At 47.9% G+C, this 20464-nt stretch overlaps 1 protein-coding gene across 11 annotated transcripts in view; it reads right to left on the bottom strand.

The window, feature by feature from the left end:
* The window catches only part of HnRNP-K (Heterogeneous nuclear ribonucleoprotein K), a 182474-nt gene that overhangs the window by 39975 nt on the left and 122035 nt on the right, over positions 1-20464 (bottom strand). Inside the window, exon 1 of one of the 11 annotated variants that reach the window (XM_069302148.1) lies at positions 15516-15540. The exons of 9 other annotated variants lie outside the window; for them this stretch is intronic. In XM_069302148.1, coding sequence (XP_069158249.1) covers positions 15516-15525 — 10 coding nt within the window. In that variant the 5' untranslated portion in view covers positions 15526-15540. Of the gene's footprint in view, positions 1-11640; positions 11903-15515; positions 15541-20464 lie in introns of those variants that run through there. One more of the 11 variants, XM_045749901.2, reaches the window with a different exon arrangement.

The raw sequence follows: 20464 nt of genomic DNA, 5'->3' as shown, positions 1-20464 counted from the left end.
CGGTGTTCACTCTGATGTGCCTATGGCAGCTCTACTACTCACTGGTTCGATTCAACATTTCCTTCCGTACCTTTCGCTCCAGCATATTGTTATTCTCCATTGCAAATTTGGCTTGGCCTTCCAGTATCTTCCAAGTATATTACTTGATACCTCTGTGGTGGTCGGAGCGTGAGGCACAGCTACACGGAGTATGGCAGCCTTAAGTATTAATGGACACGTTGTCGCCTCCATAAAAATAAGTGACACATTAATACAAGTGACTGTTGTAGGTGTGTAGGGTTTCATCATCAGGAACATCAAGGGTTCACATATGTTAAATACTCTCCCATCAAACATTACAGGAGTGGTGTAGGTGTGGTCGCTTCACACCACACCGACAAGATTGGTGTAGGTGTGGTCGCTCCACACCCACAACAAGCGTCGCCGCCACAAAGACAGACCTGAGCGTCAAGACACGTACACAACCAACCTCTACATCCACCTAGAATAAGCGTTACTGATAGCATTACAAGTGATAGGTCCGTCCTCTTAGTCTCCAGGGCAATTAGGGACCTGTTGACAAGTCTTATATTTGAGTGAAATAAACTAAAATGACCTGGTGTTACCGAGATGCCTTGATCTTGACCTCATTATGTTTACACTTGCAGACAAGAGGGCGTACCAAGGAGCTGCTTGACATGTTCCAACGGGCCCCCCCCCCCAGAGATCAAGAGTCAACCAGCCCTCCAGTTTTAAGTGGGTATCTATGTTTCACCCAGTCTGCGTTTATTGCGTTATCCCGTATAATCTTCACTTTTCCCTCGGCATATTTAAGTTGATAGTGTCAGGAGGTTACGGCCAAGGTCTTCATTAGATCCCTTTATCATACCATACACAAACAGTTACACATTCTTCACCGCCCCTCCTACACAGGCAGCGCCAATGATGACTGGCTAATATAGGGTGTGCACTCGAGATGTGCGCTGGAGACGGTCGCAGCCTGCCCCGAACAATAACTTCAAGCTCCAGGCTCAGCAATTTGACTTTAATTAAAATTACACTTATCACTGACTTAAGGACTTTTTTACTTTATCGCTATATTTTAAAATGTAAATTTTATTTCGTGAACCTGTAGATTACATGTACAAGGTTTCCAGAGTTCTACTCATCAAAATGTTTTATGTTGCAAACAATATTAAAAGGGTAAAGTAGGCTGAGGCAGGGATGAAGGAGAGTAGGGCCGGCCAGGACCTCCCCACCCCACTGTTGCTGGCTCTCGTGTTATGGAGTGCACAAGTTGGTGAGGTGGCAGCTGTGTGGTCAGGGTAGGCAGGTAGGAGGGTCCATCTCCTCCCTCCCACCATCACTTGTGTCATGAACACCACTATGACAGCCCCGACATATACCTACACCTCACACACCCACTACTATGCCACCCTGCATGAACTCTGTGTAGATGAAACGTTGGCCACAATGTTCATAGTGTCATTATTTGTTCACAATATAATAGAATAATATGATGACATACAACATGCATGTTCTGATGGCACATTTGCATTCTGGGACTCAAACCTTAAATGGTTCAACGCTTTGCAGTTGACCCAGGTAACCCCAACTAGTCTACAAGTAACTGCCAAATAAATCTTCTAAATCTAAATCCGGATTATACAGTAGACATTATAATTATTACGTGTTATACTATTATGACTTTCGTGTAAATAATTACTGGATATGGTGGGGAGGGGTTGTTATTTAGTTGTTAAAAACCATCAGATTCATACACAGATACGAGTAAACAAGGAGTGGGAGTGAGCACACCCATATACCACCACTGTCACACCACTCGAGGCAAGGTAAACAACCTTCAAGCTCCTCATGCCATACCACCTGTGTCACTCATCCAAGATGGTGAAACTTGACTTTGTTTGGACCTGAACACGTTGGTAACTAACCCTCCGTGTGGCACCGCGAGCTAACATTACCTGTAATTGACTTGTCTGATCATAACTTCAGTGGTAAGGTTGCTGGTTACAGCGGCTCGCACCTGATCATTCAGCCTCCTCTCGTCTCCCTGCCAGAGTCAGAGGGAGCAGCAGCAGCTCCACTAGGCCAGGGGGGAAAACGGCTACCAAGGCACGCGCTCTTGTTGACCAAAGACTAAGGTACACTATCATGGCCCCGGGAGCCTGCCCATTACCACACTGCTACGACAGGTGTGGCAAGCATCTCACTCGCTCACCTCACACACACACTCACCTCTCACACACACACACACACAGGCGGGACCAAAGAGACAGAACTCAACCCCCGCAAACACAACTGTGAGTACAGAGCAAAAGAGCAAGAGAGAGCAAGAGCAAGAGAGCACAAGAGAGGTTAAATGAACTATGGGCTTCAGTTTGTGAACCGATTATGTGGCTGTGTAACCCTTTCCACCAGCGCCCACGGGATGGGTAAGGGGTGCATAATAAGAACTTTACTGTGGTGGCCAACAGCCTGGAACACCTTCCTGTGTCGCCTACGGTGGGGCCACTGGAGGACTCCTCCTTCACTAGCACACTCACCTGCCCTCCCCGGAACACGCAAAGCGGCCCCCCTCCCTCCGCGGGAAGCTGGTACTCACCCGGAGACGCCAGCCCGCCCTCAACACCCACTTCTCCACCCATACACCAATAGTCACTACCATCACACGACAATGCTGCTCTTCGTCCAGGAAGACATTCCCGAGTGGCACAATGGAGGATATTAACGAGAAGGGAGCAGACCAGGAGAAAGCGCTACGCCGGTATGACTATATACAGCTTGCTAGAGATATGAAGACAAGGATCTAAGATACCACAGAGGGAAGAAATGGTGCCCAAATACTTCAACCGTCGGGAATCGAACGCCGACCTGCAATATGATTGCTGGTCGCTGTACCCACCTGTCCAAGGGGTTGGAGGAAAGAGGGATGGGACGGGTGAGGAGAAGGGGACGTGGGGGGGGGGAGGAGGGAGGCTGGAGTGAAGGGGACGTGGGGGGGGGGAGGAGGGAGGCTGGAGTGAAGGGGACGTGGGGGGGGGAGGAGGGAGGCTGGAGTGAAGGGTGATGAGGGCGGCCATGAGAGGGGGACGAGGCCATAGAGGAAGTTGGTGAAGGTGAAGGTGGGGGGGGAGGGAGAGTGGAGGGCAGGTGGAAGGGAGGGGAGGAGGGAGGAATATCAACAAGACGAAGGTCACAATGTTGACAACAGCAACAGCAGCAGCAGAAGGAGGAACACTACTCATCATACCCCTGTAAGTGGAGGGCGTCACATCTCACCACCTGGTGAACCCACCACCACCTGCCCAACATGTTCCCGGACCATACTGACGTATACGTCTTCCGAGGCCAAAAAACTGCCCTCGGCTCGCGAAATTGATATAATGTCCCGTTTTCTGTCCGTGGGTCCTCGGGTAGGTTAGGTTACAGCATTTTGGTACAACAGTTTCTTGACATTGGGAACGTTCGTGAGAACGTGCTGACCTGTCAAGGGAGGGGGAAGGGGGAAGGGGGAAGGGAGGAGGAAGGGGGGGGGGATAGGGTGAGAATTAGGAAAACACTATCAAATAAATATTTATATTGTTAAAAGATTCTCCCATTTTGCACCCTCCATATAAAGTAAAATTTTAACGGTTGACAGATGTTAATCTTGTTTGAGGAGCTGTTCACCTGAGACAGTTAAACAAGTCCCAGCTGTGTCTGGGTACAAGTGACAGGATGAACAACCCAGCGGGTTTTCTTCCTATTGGGGAGTGTTGTACATGCTGCTATGGCGGTGCGTCCACTCACAGGAAATAAATTCGCCCCTCGGGGCAAAATTTAAATAAAAGAGAAGAAGAAACTGGGGTTAGGCATGTAGGGGGGTGGGGGGGGGGGACTAAGCAGGCTTGGCATGGTTGCTACCAACTTCATCCTTATTTTATTTGTAACATTATTATATTATCAGATGCGATAAAGCGCCTAAATTACTGGGATCGTCTCAAAGCTTTCCAAATGTACTCACTAGGAAGAGGGAAGACAAGAGATATATATACACGTGGAAAATACTGGAGGGTCAGGTCCCAAATCTACACAGTAAAATAAAGTACTGGAGTGGTGAACGATATGGAAGAAAATGCAGAATAGAGCTAGTGAAGAGCAGAGGTGCCATAGGCACAATCAGAGATCACTGTATAAACATCAGAGGTCCGCGGTTGTTCAACGTCCTTCCAAAGAGCATTAGAAATATTGTGGGAACAACAGGGGACATCTTCAGGAGAAAACTAGATTGTTTTCTGAAAGAAGTTCCGGACCAACCGGACTGTGGTGGGTATGTGGGGCCTGCGGGCCGCTCCAAGCAACAGCCTGGTGGTATCCACTTGTTAATAGATAAAAACAACAACCCGCCCGGGTATGGCTAAGAAAAAATCGTGATTTTTACCAAGCCTGAGATTAAGTCATCCCTCCTCCCCTTCCCTACACCCACACAGAGAAAGTGAAGGCATGCAAACATTCCTTGACATCACATAATGAAGCAACATACGATAGTGACCCTGGGTGATGTGGGCCAGGTGGGAGGTGGGGTGGTGGACGGTGGATGTTTGGGGGCCATGTCTAGTGCCTGCCTCACCATCCTGGCCAGTCCCGCTATCAGGGCTACCACCACCACCACCACCGACAAAATAAGATGTGTGAAGAACTTAAAAAAAACAACAATCAGGTCTTTACAAAAGAAGGAGCCTAGAGACCAGAGCCAGACACCCTTAGAGATGAAAGGCCGGAGGAAGACTGGATGACACGGTCACCGTGGCACCACTTGTGGGGAAAACTGACTTTTGAGATTTATATATTTATTAATTTATATTAATGTATACAGTAATTTAGTGATTATTTTTACGTTATTTCGATAGTGGACTGTATGGTATTTAAATGTCCCACAAATAGCTTTCTACACATTCTGGGGAATTTATGGTTATATATATAGTCTAGCAATCAAAATTATTGATTAGTAGACACTACTACATATATTAGTAACTATAAATTAATACAGCTTTCTGTATAGATGATTATGGCCTAGACAACCAGTTATGAACTCTGGTGAAACACGCCAGTCAATCCTCCTCTTGAGTGGCGGACTGACTTCACCACATGTACTAGTAGTTAGGTAACTACACAATTCTTCTCCCACTTCACACATTCAGCACCGCTCCTGTGCCAGTTAAGTCCACTACGGGCTCACCATAGCCCGTACTACTTGCCCCGCTCCTGTGTCAGGCTAGTTACAGGCTCACCATAGCCCGTGCTACTTGGAACTTGTTCCTAGTAGCTGAATCTATAACAACGACTTCTCCCACTTTAATTACACCTGTCAAAGGAGGCACACAATAACAACAGTAACCTAAATGACAGCTATATTAGGGGAAATATTGACAATTTAAATAAAGAGACGAGATTATCTTTCACCCTGGTGATTGTTCTCTCCATGCAGTCTTAGCGGGCCACCCTAATCTACCTACATTACTGGCCAGGAAAGAGTAAGATTTATAACGGGTTTCGGTAAAACACGTCCCTTATAGTAGACGTAGATCATATATGTGGGTCTGCGGGCCGCTCCAAGCCACAGCCTGTGGGAGTAAGTCATCGCTAGTCAGGGCCGGGCTTGGGAATCAATAAAACTACTACCAGAAGCAGTGCAGGTCTCTCTGAAGCAGAGTACTTGCTACCATACTATGACTGGGGCAGGCAACAGCTCAGCGGTCACAGGGGCTGCCCTGTCTGCTGCATCATTCTTGCCTTCAAAACCCTCTCCCATTCCATGTTGCCGATATGTAAACTGTACAGTATACCCAGCGACGTGTAAACTGTAGTATACCTAGCGACGTGTAAACCGTGTACAGTATACTACACCCAGCGGACACACTGGCAAGGGGCCACACAACACTGACTCTTAGCTTTGGTCACTGAACTGGAGCGCAGGTGAAAGCCGTTTGCCAAACTCCACCTATACCACGGGTGAGGTCGGTGGGCGACGGGTGGGGTGACCCGACCTCGTCTACCAGCAGAGAGCCAACGCAATGTCGAAGAGAGACCAGTGTAACATGGAGCTGAGAGATGTTTCGAAAGCCTTCAACAAAGTTTGGCACACAAGCCTACAATATAAGATATATGAGCTAGGACTCCCACAGATTTACTGCTACGCTCTGCAGCTTTATAGACAACAGAACTGCTAGGCTTAACGGCAGCTACTTGGGTGTCTTGATAGAACTGAAAAGTGGAGTACCACAAGGAAGCTGCCTCTCCCACTCTACTCAACATGTATACGGCTGACCTACCCCAACCCAAACATGGAGAACACATCACATACGCTGACGTTGTCACCCAAATAATATGCCAATCAAGACCATCAAAGCCGCTATTAGCCACCACCATCAAGGCAGCAATTGAACTCTAAACACTTTGAGAAGCAATGGAAAATTAGCACAAAAACAAAAGTTCCAGATAATACACATTATAAAAAGAAACCCAGACCCCATTATCCTTGACAACCGCCTGATCCAATATGCGGAGGTAGGCACAATACTGGGACTCGTGATCAATAAAACGGGGATAAAAATTCACGTAAGGGACAGGCTAAACAAAGCCAAAGCAGCCTTAGGAAAAACAGATTCCGAAGCCTTGGTACAAACACACAGATACACCTATACAAGGCCCTAGTCCGGCCGCATCTAGAATATCCCCTAGGACCACTACACACCTCAAAGAAAACCAACATGCAGTGTAAAATAAGGCAATAAGGAGAGCAGCAAAACACCGTCCACCATATGATCAGACAGTCTAGGAGCTCCACGAGGTCTTGAACACAGCCACAAAACATCAGGCTACAGCACCAAGCCACAGCCAAGCAGGGTGTGAAACACCATCGAAATGTTACGAGGACCCAATGTTAGAAAGATTACTCCACAAGTGTTCTTGAAACTTTGACGTTATGGAATGTTTGCAAGCATCTATATAGAGCCAACGTGCTAGTATGGCGACCCCTCAGTCCTGATACTGGTCGCTCCTTACGTCTGGCTCCACTAACATCCCACCTCTTGCCCAACAAGAAATAAATTTCAAAATAATCATGAAAGTGCGGGAACTTGACCGTGAGGGTGGTTGCAGAGACCGATACAAGTATTGGGCTTCTAAACTTTGTTCGGAACAACTTGTGCAAATTGTTACAATAATGGTTGGATTAAACAGGTGGACAACTATGCGAATCAAACTTACATTTTTTGGCAAAAAATAGTAGCATTAAGCTTTCATTTTCAACGGTGATGTTGAACCGTTATAACACAGTGTAGTTTACAATTAGTGCGAAGACACATTGGCAAACATCTTATTATATAAATTAGGATGAAGAGAATATGAAGGAGAATATAAACTACCCCACGAAGTTATATTAAGGGGTCTGACAGCTGAGTGGACTGCGCTTCGGATTCTTAGTCCTGAGGTTCCGGGTTCGATCCCCGGTGGAGGCAGAAACAAATGGGCAGTTTCTTTCACCCAAATGCCTCTGTTACCAAGCAGTAAATAGGTACCTGGAAGTTAAGACAGATGCTACGGGCCGTTTACCCAGCACACCAAGCACTTAACTAGCCTAACATGTGGGTTATAACAAGTTGGTGGACGGGATGGGTAGAGGGAAGGTATTGGGGCCCAGGTACCATTACGGGGACACCACAAGTAATGAAGCAACAGGTAACTGCATTCCCTCTGTGTTCACCTAGTTGTTCTTGCGGGGGTTGAGCTTTGCTCTTTCCGCCCGCCTCTCAACCGTCAATCAACAGGTGTACAGGTTCCTGAGCCTATTGGGCTCTATCATATCTACACTTTAAACTGTGTATGGAGTCGGCCTTCACCACATTACTTCCTAATGCATTCCATTTGTCAACCATTCTCACTAAAAGTTCTTTCTAATATCTCCGTGGCCAACCCGTTCTCGCAAATTCGTAAAGTCAATATTGATTTATTAACTACGTGCATAGGTGATATACTAAACATAACAGATACCCTTAAAATGATTCATAGAAAACACCGACCTTACCTAACCTTGTTAGTATCTTAAGATAAGCATCTTATTGTTTCGTAATTACAATTATTACTTAATCTATACCTATTATAGGTTAGGTAATAATTGTAATTACGAAGCAATAAGATGCTTATCTTAACATACTAAGTAGGTTAGGTAAGGTCGGTGTTTTCTATGAAGCTTTTCAAGGGAAACTATTATGTTAAGTATGTCACCTATGCACATATTTAACAAGTCAATATTGACTTATTAAATTTGCGAGAACGGGTTGCCGTGGCTCATTTGGGCACTCAGTTTCCACCTGTGTCCTCTACCGACACGTTAAAGGAGTCTGAAGCCGGTGGAGACAAGTCACAGTGGATATGATCACGATGTGAACAATACTACTGTCCAGCCAGAGTAAACACACTTAACACAACAAGCCCAGGCTGGGCCAGCACAGGTAGTGGGAGGGGGCCAGGCTGGGCCAGCACAGGTAGTGGGAGGGGGCCAGGCTGGGCCAGCAGAGGGTAGGCATGACGTGGACGGGTGGTGACGTGACATGTGAGCGAGTGTGACGGTAGAGCGGGTGGTGGTGGTCGGAGACGGGTAGTGGGTGACAGGTGATACCTGTGAGAGCCCCGCTACACCCCCCACCCCTTACACACACCACATCACTCGCCGAGGGATTCACCACTTGGAGCCGCCCTACACAGCCCCAGAAGCATGTTCCAGCCCGAGGTGTTGAAGGTCAGGTGGTCGACGCACGGAACCCCCCCCCCCCACCCTCTCTCTCTACCACACTAAATACGCTCACTACCAAGTCTCCTGCCACAGTTGGATCTACCCATCACTGTTACTGACGTGGCGTATAGCACCGCTGTCTGGCCTTACCTCATGGAATTTGCATTTATTAACGTTAAACGCCATTTGCCATTTCTCCAGTGGAGTTTAAACATATTTGCTTGCTTGATGGGGTTCTGGGAGTAATTCTACTCCCCGAGCCTGGCCTCTACGGCCCGAGGCCAGGCTTGGCTTGTGAGAGTGGTCCACTAGGCTGTTGCTTGGAGCGGCCCGCAGGCCCACATACCCACCATAGCCCGGAACTTTTTTTTTAGAAATAGTCTAGTTTTCTCTTGATGTCAACGTTGTTCCGGCAATATTTCTTATATTCTCTGGGAGGACGTTGAATAACCGCGGACCTCTGATGTTTATACAGTGTTCTCTGATCTTCCTGGTTCTGCTCTTCACTGGTTCTATTCTGCATTTTCTATATCTCTCACTCCAGTACGTTGTTATTTTACTGTGTAGATTAGGGACCTGGCCCTCCAGTATTTTCCATGTGTATATTATTTGGTATCTCTCGTCTCCTTTCTAGCTAATACATCTGGAGAGCTTTGAGACGATCCCAAAAATTTAGGTGCTTTATCGCGTCTATGCGTGCCGTAAATGTTCTCTGTATTCCCTCTATTTCAGCAATCTCTCTTGCTCTGAAGGGGGAAATGAGTACTGAGCAGTACTCGAGACGGGACAACACAAGTGACTTGAAGAGTACAACCATTGTGATGGGATCCCTGGATTTTAAAGTTCTCGTAATCCATCCTATCATTTTTTGTGACTGACGCAATATTTGCTTGGTTATGCTCCCTAAACGTTAGGTCGTCAGACATCATTCAGTTCACCAGTTTTCTTGTTTTCATTACTCATGCTCATGTGTAACTAAGCATTCTGCGAGAGGAGTGTAATATCATACGGCTAGCTCTTGATACAAACTATGCAGCCCTTCATATAGTACAGGGTACGTGTCAATGTAAACAAACATCTCCAAAGACCAGGCAGGTGTGCCTTGTGCCGAGCACCACCTCGGCCCCACTAGTACTCCAGGTGCACCAGGTCATGTGGTGAACACGTCTCTGCAACACCCTGCTCCTTAGTTTACAGCAACCAGTACTCTCCCTCCCCCCCCACCCTCGCTTCAAGGTCACACCAACGCTGGACCAACAAGGTCATCCACCTCACCAACGCCGGACCAACAAGGTCATCCACCTCACCAACGCCGGACCAGCAAGGTCACACCGAGACCGGACAAACCAACCCACAGCGTTACAACTGGATGTTACAGCGCTCCTCGCTACAACATCCAGCCAATTCAAGAAGCGAGTATTAAGTGCTTAGGCATCAGGTAGTTGTGACCGTGCTCTAAACCACCTGTTGTTTTTATTTCTTGGAGAAGGGACGTCAGGCTGCGAGCAGCCGGGTCTAACAGCCTGGTTGAGTAGTCCAGCAACGAGGAAGCCTGGTCGAGGACCGGGCCGTGGGGACGCTAAACCCCTGAAATATCGAAAGGTAACAGGAAGGTGGTAAGGTTTGTACAAGGGCGCGCGCGCGCGATTTGACCAAGCTAACTGGAGGGTTGGCAGAGAGCGGGTTCCAAAGGAGAGCGTTCCCACTGACGCTCACCCTAGTGGACCACAGGCTGGCCTGCCCGCTGACGGTCGCGTCATATACAACACTTGCGTTATATACAAGAGTTGTTACATTCTTGTACAGCCACCAGCACGGACAGCGTCTCGAGCAAGTCTTTAATCCTGAACACTGGAATACGACCCGCCAAATAGTTTAACAACCGGGTTACCCAATCACTGCTGGATGAACAGAGGCTACAGTTAAGGATTGGCGCCCAGTCAATCCTCCCCGGCCAGGATACGAACCCAGGCCAAAGAGCTCGAGAAGTGCCGGGAGAGTGATTTACCACTGCGCCACGGGGTTTGCAAACAGTTAATAAATATTTGTTATGACCTCTACTACTCGGCCTATCTCAAGATAACCATCATATGATACATTCCTGACATTTAAAATTATCAGTGATAAAATATCTCGGCTGTCTCGGTACGAGTCTTCTGGGGGTGAGAAGTTTTCCGTCTATATATATATAGATAGTCGTAATGCCGTAACATGACCACCCTGCCACCTAGCAGAGTGGAAGACCATACACCTAGAGTATACCTACAACGTTAACATTTCCAACTATGACTTCACACGATATTCACACACCTCTTGAAATGATCAACGTTCACCTAGTTCTTGTCACCTTCACATCTCGCCGGTTTCAGGTTTTGCTACATTCGCCGGCTGCCCGAGTTTAAACTTTCATGGTGTCCACCTAATGAGTCAGCCAGTAGACACTAGCAGATATGACCAGACGGTGGAGGGGGCCACCACTTCCTACAGGACTCTGGTGGTGGGAGAAGGAGCCAGGGCTGGCTGGTGCAGGTGGCGGTGACGGAGTTGTGGGCAGGGGTGCTGTAGCAGCTGCCTGGCCATACCCACAGGCCCCCGCGGCCACACTTATAAGTGGCCCAGGAAATGCCTCCAGCGTCAAATTACTCCACTCCCATATTAATGCGGGAGGCCCCAGCCAGGACGCGGGTTCCTCCTCGCCAGCGTGGCAAGGCGTGTGTACACACATTACACAGGAAACCTGCTGATAAAACTTTGGCGGCTCCAGCAGCGACCCTGCCTGACGCCACGTGCACAGCTGCATCACGAGGCTGCTGCTGCTGGCTCCTGTTCTACTCCCAACACTCACTACAACACTGGACGACACTCACCACGACACACAAGGAGGGTGTAGACGCCTCAAGCCCGTCTTGATCCTCTTAACACTGGAGTGGGTGGGGTGGTGGGTGTGGGGGCGGGCGGGGGAAGGGGGCGACCAACAAGAAGAGAGGGGCGGGGAGCGGCTGAGGCCACCTGTGATCACTAAGTGCAGGTGAGAAGGACTGGCAGAGGAGGGAGGGAGGGAGGCTGCGGACCTCTTGACACACACACACACACACACACACACACACAGACACATGCAGCTTGCCGCTACACCCGCTCATCTCCCCCTCCCTTCATCACTCACAGCACCTCCCCTCGCCACAATCAACAATACCCTCACACACCTCTATACAACCCTCTACACACACAGTTGTATTAAAGAGGGTACAAGTTAAGATAAAATTAAGAGTAAATCTGATGGTTGGCAACTGATGGAGGGGCGTAGGCGTCTGGGTAAAAAGAGTAGTGGTGACGCGCCATCACTCCTCCATCATGCTACTCCATGACTACCTTCACTCCAACACTCCTCCCTCGTGCTACTCCTACATCTTCCCCCGTCACCTTCTCCGCCTTATCTCCAAGGCGAAAATGTTGTGTTACCTTTTGATGATTTCGAGAGTTATATTGCCGTCTTGTGGCTTAAGCCGGCCTCCCCCGGCGACTCGCTGGCAACACTTACAACCTTTCGCCTCATCTGAGTACTGTGTCACTGTGATTCAACCTTTCGCCTCATCTGAGTACTGTGTCACTGTGATTCAGTCAGGTGTTGTTGCAGTGAGAAGGATGCTACTGTTCACTACCTCCCACACACCAGTCATAAAATTATTTGTAATAAAACGAAAAATTGGTAAGTAGTTAGGCTCCATGTTTACTGCCCCACAAGTCAGAGCTTGATATATAACAGTCTTCATGACACCACTTACATGCACTATAGGAGTCAAATTGGCTTATATAGGCATCCCTCTACCTCCCCCATCCTTTCCAATCCCTTTGGACATCAAAGCAAAGCAAAAAAACTTACGATGTCTTCCAAGATACTAGATTGATTATACAACAGGCCAGGTCTAAATTACTTCCAGTTTCACATTCAATTATATGGCTTAACGGTTGGTGAGGGTTGAGCGACCATTGTGGTGGTGGTGGTGGTGGCAGCCCCAGTAACAGCACGCCGCCTGCACCACACTGCCAGCCAGGGTTGACAGTGTGCTCACCATACAAATACAAACTGTCAGTTTCTAGCGCTGCTGCCTTCACATCTTGCCGGATTTATTAGTTCTTACAAATATGATTTATTTTTATTTGAAATAAACTGCATTTAATCTGCATTTAAACTGCATCCTTGTAAGCCTCGTTGTAACAATGACAGGTCGTTTAACATTACAAGGTAACTGATACATTGATTATCATGGGTTATATCAACGCTGCCGTGTAAGAGCGGTGTGACCCCCCCCCCCCGCCATCTTTAGTACTTCAAAGTACTTTAAAGTACTTCATCAATGAGTACTTTAAGGTACTCATTGGCTCAATGACTAAATAATTCACCGAATCACATTTAATATTTACATATTCGTAATGATTAGATAACTTTTGTTGGTGTGCTGGTTGGTCTCCCAGAACCATTATTAAATGCACACTGTTCACTTGGCGAGATGTTATGGATGATCAACAAGTTTGTTGTGTTATGGATCTACAAGTTTCCGGTTTACCTTTGCTTTATCTTTGTAGTTAATATCATTACGATTAAAACAACCTCTTATTTCCGATATTCATCCAACCTGCTGCCGCAGCACGTCGCAAACTGACACTTTCCCAAGACCAAAAACTGATTTACAAGAAAATGGTGGCGGCTCGCGAAATTGAAAGTTCAGTTTTCTGTTCGTGGGTCCTCTAGCAGGATAGGATATGACAGGTTAGGGCACTTTAGTACAATAGTTCCCTGACGTTGGGAACACTGGCGAGAACGGGCTGATTCATCACCACCCCGCCTCCCCCCCCCACCATGTCACACCACGTCAGCACACACTAGGGGGCCCCCCCCCCTCACTGGTATACACTGAGTGCCATCACCGCCAACAGTAAAACTGGGGTTGTGGTGGAGAGTGCCGAGGCAGGGTATTGTGTCCTCACTCACCTGCCCGGGTGGTGGCCACGAGGGAATACTCTCCCACACGATGGTGTCGCACACTACAGGCAAACTTGGCCGAGCCCCGCGGTGTGTCGTGTACACCAGGGCACCTCGGGGGGTCAGCCAAGACAATGGTGTCAAAAGTGCTCCGGCGGCATGTGAATGGTGGTAATGTGTAGAGGCGTAGCTGCAGGGTCACGGCCGCCACCACCACCACCAGTATATAACCCTCACCCAAACAACCACACCACGTGAACTACGTCAGAGCAATCACGACACGAACACCTTTACACATGTGTGTATGTATGTATGTATTAACACGATGTACTGAACGGGGTGAGAATAGCTCGAGCTACCTCATCCCTTTGTGTGTATTTTACCTCAATAAACTTATTTCAATTTCAATTTCCTTCACATACACCGCATCTCAAACTACCATCACAACAACTAACCTTCCTGCTGGTGATTTGAACGCTACTCACCACCCAATCCCCGCCTCTCCCCCACCACCAAAGTGTCCAACATCGCGCCTGTTAGACACGTACCCCTATGTATTCGGATCATATCATGGGAACCCAACGGTAGCAACCTTTAGGGTACAGGGGGAGGGGGGGGGGAAGGGGATGTGTTGTAATGGGAATATTAAGTAATAAAGGGCGTAACCTTCCGTGTCACAGAGGTATCAAGTCATGATGATACCAGACGTCATGGAAGTGGTGGACGTAACCTAGACAACAAGAGCCTGGCAGGGAAGGTCAACCTTCCACCCTCACCCCTGCCACACGTCATCTCATTATTCCTAATCATGCTGGCTTCCCTCTTACTGCTCAAGGCTACAGTACTCACACTTGTGCAATGTTGCCACTAATCGTGTTGCTACACTTGTCGGTAACCACCTTGTTACTTTTACCTCTTCAACGATAGTGCTGGCTGTTACGGTGAACCTTGTGCTGTGTGGTTGTCAGCGGGGAAATAAGCACCATTAACTGATCAAAGTAAAGGTCCTGTAAAGGCAGCTCGAGGCCAGGCATGTCTGGGCACCGCTGGATGAGTTTGGTCATTGTTGTGTGCAGCTCCATCCTCTACCACTATCCTCTACCAACTTTCTTATATTTCTTGCTACAAGGATGAACAATTGTGGGCCTCTGGCTTGGACGACCTTTGTCTTTATTTACACCAACTTTACCTTTCACTCCTGGCAGGTAATTCATTCATTTTGAAGGTGTAACCTATACGAACCTCTCGAGCATTTCAACTCCTTTGACTGCTAAACTTAGTCTTTACTTGTAGAAAACTGTCTGTATATTTTCTACCCGGACGTATCTTGCCTAAAATAGAAATTGAGGTAAGTTTATCGATATAAATATACATAAAAGGATAACATTTCTCAAGCTATTCTCACCCCACTCAAAAAAGCTTATTTACACATGACAACTTCCCATTACGAGCGACAAACTCCACATGTCCACCTACACACAAGGGCACAGTTACGGTGACAAGTACAGGTACTTGTGGCGTTGCACGACTTGTTTTGGAGGTTTTACATACTGCACTTTTGTCACCTTCCAGACGGATGCCGAGTGTGTTCAGTTGTCTTCACCAAACATTAGGTCGCAAGACGCAAACTTCTTCCCCTCTTCTCTTGGAAATATTTGACCTCCGTAAATAAGCACCGTGAAATTGTCACCAACAAACACTTACCAGTACTCAGTTTGGGGAGCTGTTGTAGTGTCCGTAGTCAAGTTTATCTGGTGTTACCTTTATACATGAGGCTACTGCTTGTGGCTGGCCGCACTCCCTCTCATTGATGCTAATGTGGAACTGCTCGCAGGAAGTGCTTCGCTACTTCCATCTGGAAAATTTCCACTTTTGTTTTGGGAATGTTCTTACAATTAATGTTTTTTGTTGGGTGAAGGTTGAAGAGGTTTAGTTTGTGTCAATACATGGTGACTACACCACCGTCCACACCCAAAGTATTGCCGGAACAACCGTGGACATCTTCAAGTGGAAACTAGATTTATTCCTCCAAGGAGTGCCGGACCAACCGGACTGTGGTGGGTATGTGGGCCTGCGGGCCACTCCAAGCAACAGCCTAGTGGACCAAACTCAAGTCGAGCCTGGCCTCGGGCTGGGCTTGGGGAGTAGAAGAACTCCCAGAACCCCATCAACCAGGTTTCAACCCAGGCAGCACGAGCGCCGTGTCACCGCGGGCAGGCAAGAAACTCTCCCTAGTACGCACCTCCAGCATCAACACCCACCCTCCCACACTCCCACCATCAACACCCACCCTCCCACACTCCCACCACAACTGGTTAAAACTGCTTCCCACAACACTCAAGACTGCTCCCAGGCCGTACCTGCCCCGGTATCAGCCACACATCACTGTAATCTGACTGTTGCAAGTGCTTCATCACACTTGACGCATAACACTTACCAAACACACCTCTACTTTGTTTTAGCTCCTTTGCACAAGTGTATTAGAGACTTGTCAAGGCAAGAGCACGACACTGACACACACTTTCCTACACTGTACTTCAAACGTCCACCACCATTTTTAGTTTCAGAATGTTTTTGTTACTTTGTTTCTCTATTTAATGGGAATTAATGGTGGCCGAGATGGCCAATCCTTAATGAAGCAGGAAGTGGGCTGCGACTGACACTGATAAGTGTCACGTTCAAAATTATTCCTTAACTGCAGGAACTTGTTACAGTTCAGTAGTGACAGACTGACCATTTGGTCGTCCACAATATTTGCACTTTCTTCTGTCGCGTTGATCCCGCTCTCCCGTGATTCATACGTCAGGCGGCGAGCAGCCGTAGTCCAACAGCCTGGTTGATCAGTCCAGCAACGAGGAGGCCTGGTCGAGGACCGGGCCGCAGGGACGTTGAGCCCCGAAATCATGGTAAGGTAACCGCAAGGTAAGGTCCCACACATATGGCTACCCTAGCTTCGAGCCGGTCGGCAGAGCGGACAGCACGCTGGACTTTGGATCCTGTGGTCCTGGGTTCGATCCCAGGCGCCGGCTAGAAACAATGGGCAGTTTCTTTCACCCTATGCCCCTGTTACCTAGCAGTAAAATAGGTACCTGGGTGTTAGCCAGCTGTCATGGGCTGCTTCCTGGGGGCGGAGGCCTGGTCGAGGACCGGGCCGCGGGGGACACTAAAAAGCCCCGAAATCATCTCAAGATAACCTCAAGATAACCCTAGTTGCAGTCTTCTTGGCTCTTCGCCCCCTGGTCACTGGTGGTGTGTACTGAAGGTTGGTGCTCTGTGCCCTCTAATATGTGTGTGGCAGGCAGCTGATGGCGGGGATACAGAGCACTCCCTTGGCTACTATTGTTTGAGGGTTTGTTTTGTACTTTTTGCAGGACACTAGCCTATGTTGGTATACTGACGTCACAGTGCACAGACACTCTGTGCTCCCTCCCCGGATAGTTACCGAGTGTGTGTATTCACCTAGTTAGGGCTGGACGGTAGAGCGACGGTCTCGCTTCATACAGGTTAGCGTTCAATCCCCGACCGTCCAAGTGGTTGGAGCACCATTCCTGGCCCCCGTTCCATCCCAAATCCTTATCCTGACCCCTTCCAAGGGCTATATAGTCGTAATGGCTTGGCGCTTTCCCCGATAGTTCCATTCCCTTCACCTAGTTGTGCTTGCGGGGGTTGAGCTCTGCTCTTTCGGCCCGCCTCTCAACTGTCAATCAACTGTAACTACTAAATCCCCCCCCCACCCCATACACACCCAGGAAGCAGCCCGTAACCGCTGTAACTCCCAGGTACCCATTTACTGCTAGGAAACAGGGGCATCAGGGTGAAAGAAACCCGGCCCATTTGTTTTTGCCGGCCCGGGAAATCGAACCCCGGTCCGCACGACTACGTATCAAGCGTGCTATCTGTCGGAAAATCCGACACCATTTAATATCATACAGATAATAGCTGCTGTATTACCAACAAGTTACCCATAGAAAACGTAACTTGTAGTGGAATTACCGTCTAAAGAAAACGGGATATCATCACCACATACCATTATAAATTGACCAGCTATTCTGCTGGGAATTATTCTTAAATACATTAGTCTTTGGACTTTACCATCACAAAACATCTCATATAAATTAACTTAATTATCAATATTAAAGTAGAGTAAATGTGACCCTTCTATCACTTTCTGAAATCTGGACAAAGTAGGCCAGGCGAGAGTGAGGAGGAGGGCAGCCATTGTTTATTGAGACCAGAGGCTCACACGGGAGCAAATTCGGCTCCTGTTAAATTTACTTGGACGTAGTGTTATGGAACCCAAAGGTGTACCATTGTCAACACGCTGTCTACAAATACAAGTTAAGTGTCTATCCGAAACCCGTTTATCATTCATTTATGGCCATTAATGTCAGGATATAGGGTTAGCCGGTTAGAACGCGAAATCGCCTCAAACTAAAGGTAATTAAGCCAGGTCTTCATGTTCCATGTACTGTTTTCTCTGATATACTTGTCATATATAGGTATCTGGCTTCACAGCTAGCGCACTTTTGACAGGTCAAGACGAGGATGCAAGATTGTGCACCAGTTACTGGGTGATATGGAAGCTACCTCAAAGAGGATAATTTGGTGTCTACACCCTAGTTATACCTGGTGGACTAACCTGCTGTACTATAAGATAAGGAACCTTTTCAATGTATGTAGTTAATACAGTAGTTTGATTGGCTGCATATATATAAATATAAACCCCCCCTAATGTGTAGAGGATCGATTTGTGAGATTAAGAGATTATTGCAGAAATACAGTCCACTTATCATTATACAAATTGCTATCGAAGTATATAAATTAACGTAAATATAAATTCATATAAATTAAATAAATATAAATCTCACAGGTCGGTTCCCACACTATCCACCTAGTCACCGGCCCCTTAACTAGGGAGGGTGAGCGCGCGCACGCGCTCACCTTGTGCTTGCAAGGGTTGAGTTTCGGGTTTTTGGTGCCACCTTTCAACTGTCAATCAACTGAGCCTATTGCGCTCAATCATATCTACATATGAAACTGTATGTAGTCTGCCTCCACCACGCTAATTCATAGTACATTCCATTTGTTAAGTAATCTGACAGTGACAAAAATCTAATTGGCTCTGTCTCTGTGGCTCTTTTGGGGCGCCTGTGTCACCTTGTGCGAGTACCACCCGTGTTTAGTCTGTCTTCACCTACCCTATCACTTCCCTTCATAATTTTTGTGGTAAACATGTCTCTTCCCCCCCCCCCCCCCTTAGCTCTTGTCTGCCAGCTCCTGTAGCCTCTCCTGGTAAACCACACCAACTAGTTCTGGGACTAGTCTTAAGCAGAGTGAAACACTGACCAATAACAGCCACTCCATATAAAGCATGAATTATTATATTTAACAATTAAAATTTCAACCAATTTATAGGAACGAAACTTAATAGCCTATATAACAAATTCACTCAAATACCCTCGGGGGCCTCGTAGCCTGGTGGATAGCGCGCAGGACTCGTAATTCTGTGGCGCGGGTTCGATTCCCGCACGAGGCAGAAACAAATGAGCAAAGTTTCTTTCACCCTGAATGCCCCTGTTACCTAGCAGTAAATAGGTACCTGGGAGTTGGTCAGCTGTCACGGGCTGCTTCCTGGGGGTGGAGGCCTGGTCTAGGACCGGGCCGCGGGGACACTAAAGCCCCAAAATCATCTCAAGATGACCTCAAGAAATACCCAATTTAACGCAACATTTCTTTTGACAATGAAAAATCTTGAGGGAAGTTAATACTGGACAATATAGCGTGGTAAGTGTGGTCTAGTTCTCCCCGGCCCAGCGAGCACAAGAAATATTGCCGGAACAACCGTGGACATCTTCAAGAGGAAACTAGATTTATTCCTCCAAGGAGTGCCGGACCAACCGGGCTGTGGTGGGTATGTGGGCCTGCGGGCCGCTCCAAGCAACAGCCTGGCGGACCAAACTCTCACAAGTCAAGCCTGGCCTCGGGCCGGGCTTGGGGAATAGAAGAACTCCCAGAAACCCATCAACCAGGGCCCGGCTTGGCTTCTGGTGCCCTTATTTAAACGGTTTTTACTAAGAGTTTCTATAACACATCCACTTTTGTTCCAACAATATTTCTTATACTTGCTGGGAGGATATTGAACAGCCGTGAACCCATGATGTTCACACAGAGCTCCATGATCGTGCCCACGGCTCCTTCACCGGCTCTATTTTGCATTTCCTACACCATCGCTCCGTGGTGTGTGACCTGGTGTGTGACCTGGTGTGTGGGGGGGGGGTGGGGGGCGGGCTATAGTGGTAGGAAGGGGAGGCAAGAGTGGGGTACATGCACCAATAACAAGGAGAAACATAAAAGGCATTACACGCGTCCGGTCGAGTCCAACACCTGGTAATATAAGGCAGGTGTTTTCTAAACACTTTACAGGTTGCTGCCTTAAAACACCCGTAGACTCCATAGTGACAACACAATGCATGGGCTGCAAATGTTTTGTCGTGAGAGTGTTAGCGCGCGCATGTACATTTCCAGTACCTATTAAGGTACAGAAGATTCCAGTGTGTACACCAGCATGAAGGTGTGGACCAGGACACCTGGTTGTAATGAGTTTATCGACAATAACCAAATCCGCCGCCCACCGCCGCCGCCTTTGTTGTCATTCCGTCACCATGGCGACCATCAGGCCCGCAGGACCCACCCACCAAACATGCGGCCCC

This window comes from Procambarus clarkii, chromosome 47 (assembly GCF_040958095.1).
Source record: "Procambarus clarkii isolate CNS0578487 chromosome 47, FALCON_Pclarkii_2.0, whole genome shotgun sequence".
Classification (NCBI taxonomy): Eukaryota; Metazoa; Arthropoda; class Malacostraca; order Decapoda; family Cambaridae; genus Procambarus; species Procambarus clarkii.
This window is presented reverse-complemented; position numbering and strand designations above follow the sequence as displayed.